Here is an 8,265-nt window from a genome sequence, read left to right on the forward strand (position 1 = left end):
TTTCATCATGATGAAATTATGATCACCATCTTTATCGTGATTTATGAATGCAAGAGAATGAGGAGAAGATAATTGTTTTGGATTTTTTTTATGATGATCATCATCATGGTGACATCATGATCATCATCTTCATCGCGATTTATGAACAAGAAGAAGATAATAGTTTTAGTTTTTTTCTATGATCATCATGATGAAATTATGTTCATCACCTTCATCATAATTAATGGATGAGAAGAGAAGAAGAAGGAGAAGACAATTGAGATTAGGTCCCCCTGTCCATGGTTTATTTATGTGTAAGGGTAAACTGGACTTTTTATACAGATTAGGTCCCCCTATCCATGGTTTGGTTTTAATTATCATTTTAAGCCCCCAAAAGTTCAGCCCCCTACCGCCCCAATAATCAGATTCTTATTAAACAATGTAGACTAAATAGAATTATGTGCCGGGTCCAAGAGCATAGCTCAGTGGTATCCCATCAACTCCAGTAAGGAGGAAGTCACAGGTTCAATCCCCACCGTCGTAAAGGTTTGTAGTACATTAATTGTATAGTGGGTTAAGCGGTGTTTGGTCTGGCACTGGGGCCAATCCAACTGGCTGGGTTTGGGTAGGGGTCTGGGTCCGGCTTTCACGTATAAAAAATAAAAAAGTAGAATTGTGTACCACCTGCGGTTTTGGACGTAGACAAGTACATCTGGTCTATCATTTTGATGTTTTTTTTTTTGAAGCATGATATTTATTAAATACACTACTGAGGGGCTATTACATGAGGGTATGTGATACCCCAAAATTCATCAATTACAACATCATATTTTAGCACAGTGTGAGTAGAATTCTTCGAATCGGAGTTGCATCGGTGGTGGATGTCGGAGTCGAAGGTCGAAAGACTTTCGGTCAATGCTTTCCACAAAAAAAGTTGTATTTTTGATGGACATAATAATATCCATAAGAACTTGGTTGATGATAGAGGGATCCGATGCAGTTGAATGAAGTTGCTAGTTCGGAATTTGCGCCCATATGCTGAGGAGTTCTGCCCGTGTGTTATATGTCTGTTTTCCTTTTGTTTAGCTTGATCCATATGGACTATAGCTGGAGGAGTTCAATCTGAATCTGAAGCGAGGAAGAAAGGATGGTCTAAACTAACTATTACAGATTACCCAAATTAACTACGCTAATTATTAAGACAAGACGGTTCTGGACCAGGACTAAGAACTAAAATACTTAATTAGAATAAGATCTAATTAAGTTTATAATTATAGATAATCAAAGAAAATAGACTTCTAAATACACCAAGTAAACTAAATTTGGACACAACAGACTACTATATACTAATAATGTCGAGAGACTAATTAGAAGGTGGCTGTTCCACCGGCCCGTTGGCATCCAATCAGGATTTGTTGCTTGCTCTTGTGAAAATGGTTGAGCAATTTCTTGGTTTCCTTAAAACTGGTTATCAAAAGGATGATAAGGTTATCGTTGGTGTGACTTGCTGTGAAGAAAACTTTAGATTTCAAGTTTGTTGGCTGGCTTCGAAGTTCAAATAAACATGAAGGAGATGATGCACAGAGAGCAGAATAGTCCCAGGTTTCACCGCTGATGCATGAAATATGTCCAAGCAGATACTTGGGGAAGGCAAATCTTCAAGCTAAGGTTTATCAGGAGGCTATTCCGGGTTAAGGAAAATAAAAACCCTTTTTCAGAAAACTCCAATTCAGGCAAAACTAAAACAAGGTCCCCTAACTTCAGCATAAAAATGTTTCACAAGAAAAATGCATATTTGGTCTTAAGAAATACAACAATCCAGATAGCAAAGATGGCACAAGACAACAAAACGTCAACCAAAAAATGATGAGCGAGTTTTGGCCAACGGCAAAACATCATTAGTTTGTCATTGTGTCCACCAATAAAACAAAGAAACCATTTGTTTTTGTTTTGTACTCCCTCCCATAGTTAGCAATTCGAAATTCGGCGGATCGTACGAGTATTTTATGGATTCGTGAAAATTATATTCGATCAAAAATCCGGTCAAAAGTTCGTGATATGCAAGTAATTCGGAACAATAGATGTACGTGTATAATATTTTTGAGACACTAATTCGTCTCTCAAAATCCGACTATGTTAAAATATCTTTTAGACACAATAATACATAGAAAGTAAGATAAAAATGATATATATATATAAATATGTTACGTAAGCATGAGTTAAGAGATGGCCCACCATTTTACCGCCTAAGGAAAATCGAGAAGTGTCCCGTTAATTCTCCACCTCCTCTAGTTTGGATAAAGATGTATTATTTAAACTCTAAATGCTTAAGCTCTAAGAAATTAGACACGTCAATGACAGGTGTTTTTGTAAGCATCGTTCTGTCATGCTAGCTCCTCTATAAATACCCCTAATGGGCTCCTTGTACGGGTATGTATTAAGAAGCATAAAGAAGAGTAATAAAATTTCTCTCACTTTCCTGTGCTTACAAATTTTTTGTATTATATAGTCTGTGTCCTCATGTATGCGGCATGTGTTAGCTTAAGTTGGTGACTCTAACAATAGTACACCACTTACTATATATCTATATTACTGTTTGATTTAATGATCAAACAGTTCCATTAGCGAATAAAATATAAGACGTTATCAGCACGAATCGCTCCCGACGCTCGACGGCCAAGCTACTATTGTGCAACAATTAAAATACAGTCTTGACATCTCAGGAAATAATTATATTTCTTGGGCACTTGATGCCGAGCTTCATTTGGAAGCTAAAGGCTTCGGAAAAACTATTACGGAAGGAAACAACGTGTCCAACCAGGACCACGCTACGGCTCTAATTTTCCTTCACCATCATCTCCATGATGATTTAAAAAGGGAATATTTGACAGTTAAAGATCCATTTACTTTATGGAACTGTCTGAAAAAACGGTTTGACCACCTGAAGTTGGTCATACTTCCAAAGGCTCGGAATGATTGGTTGAACTTGCGGCTGCAAGATTTTCGATCAGTGGAAGCTTATAATTCTGCTCTATTTAAAATTACCTCGACATTAAAATTGTGCGGGGAAAATGTCACTGACGAACAAATGTTAGAGAAAACATTTACAACTTTTCATGCCTCGAATGTGCTCCTGCAGCAGCAATATCGAGAACGTAAATTTACAGAATATTCCGAGCTAATTTCCTGTTTGTTGATTGCAGAGCAGAATAATGAGCTTTTGTTAAGAAACCATGAAGCTCGTCCTGTTGGTTCCGCAGCGGTGCCTGAAGCACACGCTGCTACGCATATTAGACGAGGAAATAATCATGGTAACAAAGGCAAACATGAAAATGGTAAAGGAAACCAACGTGGGGGCCACAAAAATGAACGAGGAAAGGGTGTTCGTTACCAGCCGTACCAACGGCCGCTAAAAATTGCGGAACCAAAGGAACCGAAGCAAGAAAAGGGAAAGGGTTCTTCTAGTCAACCTCCTCATAAAAGTGTTTGCTATCAGTGTGGATTAACTGATCACTGGCAGCGTACCTGTCGTACGCCAGAACATTTTGTTAGGCTCTATCAGACGTCCCTGAAGCGACCTGCCGAAGACATAGAAACAAATTTAATTGAAGCCAGTGCCCCCAGTACCAGTGATACCCACTTGGATGTATCTGATTATCTCGTCGACCCTGAAGGTGGCGAGCCTAGTCAGTTTTCTTTTGATGAGCTGTAGAACTGTTTCTTCCTTATGCCTTGTAGTATATTTCCTTGTGTTTTCTGTATTTTTCTTTTTCTTTCTTGTTGTAATTTTTGGAGTGTCCTTTTTGGTGATGTATACCACATTTTTTTGGTGTAATATAAGTGGACATTTTGATAGTATTGTTGTTTAATTTTCTCTCGTCTATTTGTGTTGAAGGATATGGATTCCAGAAGTAATCTATCCAAAATGGACGATGGAGATGTTTGTTTGGTTGACAGTGGAACAACAAACACAATTTTTCGAACCCATAAATATTTTATAACCTTGAAGAGGTTTAAAGGTAATGTGAATACCATTTCGGGTTCGAGTAATATGATAGACGGCTCCGGAAGAGCGTGTATCATTCTACCAGGAGGTACAAAATTAATTATTGAAGACGCCTTATACTCTACCAGATCCCAAAGGAATCTGTTGAGTTTTAAAGATATTCGGCGTAATGGTTACCACCTTGAAACAGCGGATGAGCATAATATGGAGTACCTGTATATTAATTCATCTGCCTCGTGCCAGAAACACATTGTGGAGAGGCTTAAGGCCATCTCTTCTGGGTTATATATTACGAGAATTCGAATTGTCGAATCTCATATTGTCATTAACCAGAAGTTTAATGACCCTGAATTATTCAAGCTTTGGCATGACCGACTTGGACATTCAGGTTCTACCATGATGAGTAGAATAATACAAAATGCCCATGGACATCCGTTACAAAACCAGAAGCTTTTGTTAAGTAGGGATATGAATTGTGTTGCTTGTTCCCTAGGAAAACTGGTTATAAAACCATCCTTAACCAAAGTTATTATTGAGTCACCAACATTCCTACAGAGGATACATGGTGACATTTGTGGGCCTATCCACCCACACTGTGGACCATTTCAATACTTTATGGTATTGATAGACGCATCTGCTATATGGTCTCATGTCTGCTTATTATCAACACGTAATGTTGCATTTGCCAGACTGCTTGCCCAAATTATTTGGTTGCGAGCCCATTTTCCGGACTTTCCTATTAAGTCCATTCGGCTTGATGGCGCTAGTGAATTTACATATAAGGCTTTTGATGCTTATTGCCTTTCAGTTGGTATTGATGTCGAGCATTCTGTAGCACATGTGCACACTCAGAATGGATTAGCTGAGTCTTTTATAAAGCATCTTCAGTTGGTTGCTCGACCCATGCTTATGAGGACTAAATTACCAGTTTCTGCATGGGGACATGCTATTTTCCACGCAGCGGCTTTAGTCCGACTTCGACCAACTGCTAGCCATCAATACTCCCCTCTACAACTTGTCTCGGGGAAGCAACCAGATATTTCGCACTTACGTGTCTTTGGTTGTGCTGTTTATGTGCCTATTGCACCAACACAACGCACTAAATTCGGTCAACAACGTCGCCTTGGTATTTATGTTGGTTTTGATTCACCGTCTATTATAAGGTATTTAGAGCCTTTAACAGGTGATGTCTTTACAGCCAGACTTGCAGATTGTCATTTTGATGAGACACTTTTCCCGCCGTTAGGGGGAGATGATAAGCCGTCAAAAGAACGGCGTGAAATATCTTGGTACACACCAAGTCTGTCTCATCTTGACCCTTGCACTAATCAATCTGAAATTGAGGTGCAAAAGATTATTCATCTGCAAAATATTGCAAACCAAATGCCTGATGCATTTACTGATACTGGTCGAATTACAAAATCCTATGTGCCTGCTAGAATTGCTCCAGCTCAGATCGATGTACCGATAGGACAAATTGGGAGCCCAGCGGCAAACGAGTCATCAAAGCCACGCCTGAAGCGTGGACGACCAATTGGTTCGAAAGATTCTGTCCCTCGAAAGAGGAAGAGCCAATCTGTCTCAATCAAAGGTAGTGCTCCTGAAGAGGCTACAGATAGTGCTCTGGTGTGATGATTAAAAGCACACAAAACACTTGCAAGTATACAAGGCCAAGATTTGTAATAAAATGATGAGTAGGGGTTTGTCCACAGGGAGAGGAGCATATAAGAAGTTTTCCTAGGCTAACAATGGTGACAATGCACTAAGGCAGTGAGCAAAACAAGGTAAATGGCATGAACCAAAGATGCAAGGTAAAGCAATAAAGAAACAGTTAAGAACCACAGCAGGGAAAGATAACAGACAAGGTAAATCAGCAAAGAACCAAGGCTTGGAAGCCAAGGGCAAGGTGAGTTTGTGCACTGACTTCAGTGCACAGTAGCTACAAAGTGCAAGAAAATAAAAGGCAAGAAAAATTAACTGAATTGCAAACACACAGGACTGAAAATGTAAGTGACTGAAAGGGAATTGGTGGGTAAGCCAAGGCTTATGATCCACCTTGTGTCCTAATCAAATGACATGTTTCTAGGTTATGTTTGTTCCTAAGCATACATCTAGAAATGGAAGAACACCAAATTGCTCACTAGTCTACCCCTAGCATTGGCTGTCTTTTGACAGTACAGCCAATCACAGGCTCTATGAGCATTGGTATCTCCCATTTGCTCAATCAAAACACAGCAACAGGAGAACCATCCTAGCTTCTAGTCACATGACAGTGCACAAGGCTTCACTGAGCCTTGGCCTGATGCTGATTAGCTCATGTTAACCATGATGTAGCAACATACATTCATCATAAGATATAAATTAGACACAATTAGCAACATATCAGATAACTAAAAACATGTGCAATACTCAATTGTTCACTGATAAGCACTGAAATTTGAAGTTCATTAAAATTTAGCTCAATTCTCTACTGGCTAGTCCAGAGAGATATACAGTGTCCTCCACACACTTCACATAACATCAATTTATACCCATTACACATTTTTGGGTTTTCCCCCAATTTTCCCCCAAAATCAGTAGAACTAGGGTTTGGTGAAATTGATTTACCTACTGTTGATGAGATACTCGCTCCATCTCGTCGACCCACTCTTCTCCTGCTTCTTCTCGTTCCTCCCATGCTCCAATTGATGCTTTAATCATCACTTATATCCCCAATTTCTCACCTAGGGTTTCAGTGAGCAGAGATATGAGAAATTGAGGTTATTAGTGATGCTAAAGAGATGGTACGTGATGGTGATGATGGGCTTAGGTAGAGTAGAGTTGGGGAGAAAATAGTGGAGTGATTTGGGGTGAGGTGGTGGTGATGGAGACGGACATGGTGGTGGTACGGAGTATGGTGGTTCTGCAGAGGGGGGGTGATGGAGGAGATGGGTTCGATGGAGAAAGGGGAAGGGTCTGTTTGTTTGGGGTGTAGGTGCTCGGCACTTGGGTGTGAGGCGAGTGTATCGAGTTTGATGATCTGCGACGCTGAGCCGTGTGATGTGGAGCTGGTAGGTAGATCGGACGGTGATGCGGAGGCAGGCGATGAGCGACCGTCGGATGAGGAGATACAACGAAACGAACGGTACTTGATGGAGTTAGGTACTGTAGTGTAGGGCGGAGATATCAAACTTCGATGAACAGCAAGGGAGCAACCGTTGGATTCAACTACCATCTAATCTGAAGGCTTGGAATTTCAGCGCTGTGGTGCTTGGCAGAGACTTCAGATTTTGATGCTCTATGAAGGAGCGACCGTCGGATGCTTCTGAGAACTGATCTGATGGCTGAGAACGGAGGCGTTTTTGTGTGTAGAAAATGAGGTTGTGCGCACCATTCTTCGCGACTTCCTTGCGTGATTTCTCCCGGCTTTTCACTACTTTTCTGCTCTTCTTGCTCCGCAACTCATCCAATCTTTATTTATTACCTAAAAATGCAAAATTAATTAATAAAAATATTTATTCTTGAAAACAATGAAAATACAGAATATGGGATAAAATGTAGAATTGATGCATAAAAGATGAGTTAAATTGCCAACAAAAAGGGATAAATATATACATTATTTGGCACTCATCAAATACCCCCAAACCTGAATTTTACTTGTCCTCAAGTAAAACAAAACTAAGGAAATCCTAACTATACCACTGTCGCTGGTCTCTCGAATGCATTTAGCGTATGCACTAAGCCTTTTAAACCACTAAGTGTCCCTAGTGGACGAGTTGAAGTCTCGTGAAGGTTTACCAGAGGTGTGCCTACAAAACCTATGGACAAAATATAAGCTCAGATTCCATCAAATGTGACATGTGCAAAACAGTTAAGCTCACAGCAAAATGGAGATGTCAATCTAGCTATCGAAGGCACAATCCTAGCACTGATAACAAAAAAAGACATGTGATAAGAGTGTAAAGTGTATCTACACATGTGTAAAGAAAGATTTGAAGTTATGACTACTAATCACCAAGAGATAGTTTCTCAGGCTAAGAACTGAGGTCGAAATCTAGCTAGCTGTCCGGACTTTACGAGAATTGTGAATGAGTTGGAGGTATTTCACAATTACTCGCGTTGTACATCAATGGCATACACCCTCCTTGCTTATTACAAAAAACAACAAAATGACTATTTACATGACTCTTATTTACATTGACAATTCTCTTTTTATTTTTGGAACAAGAGATGATGGAATTGATAAATACTTGATTTTTTTTTTCTGATATATTTTTTTTTTTTGAATATATACATCTTTT

The 8,265-nt window shown here is 39.6% G+C and overlaps 1 protein-coding gene across 1 annotated transcript; it reads left to right on the forward strand.

The window, feature by feature from the left end:
- The first annotated feature begins 1,412 nt into the window (after positions 1–1,412).
- Positions 1,413–3,691, forward strand: LOC113343291. Its single transcript, XM_026587531.1, has 2 exons — positions 1,413–1,476; positions 2,703–3,691. The coding sequence occupies exons 1-2, from the start codon at positions 1,413–1,415 to the stop codon at positions 3,689–3,691; spliced, it is 1,053 nt and encodes a 350-aa protein (XP_026443316.1).
- The last annotated feature ends 4,574 nt before the right edge of the window (positions 3,692–8,265 follow it).

This window comes from Papaver somniferum, unplaced genomic scaffold, assembly GCF_003573695.1.
Source record: "Papaver somniferum cultivar HN1 unplaced genomic scaffold, ASM357369v1 unplaced-scaffold_57, whole genome shotgun sequence".
NCBI classification, from domain to species: Eukaryota; Viridiplantae; Streptophyta; class Magnoliopsida; order Ranunculales; family Papaveraceae; genus Papaver; species Papaver somniferum.

What these genes read in the sequence shown, in the direction of transcription:
- LOC113343291 (XM_026587531.1), top strand. Translation starts at nt 1,413, where the DNA reads ATGGTTGAGCAATTTCTTGGTTTCCTTAAAACTGGTTATCAAAAGGAT. An exon ending in GGATGATAAGGTTATCGTTG is followed by an intron (nt 1,477 to 2,702) that starts GTGTGACTTGCT and finishes TTGACATCTCAG; the next exon opens with GAAATAATTATATTTCTTGG.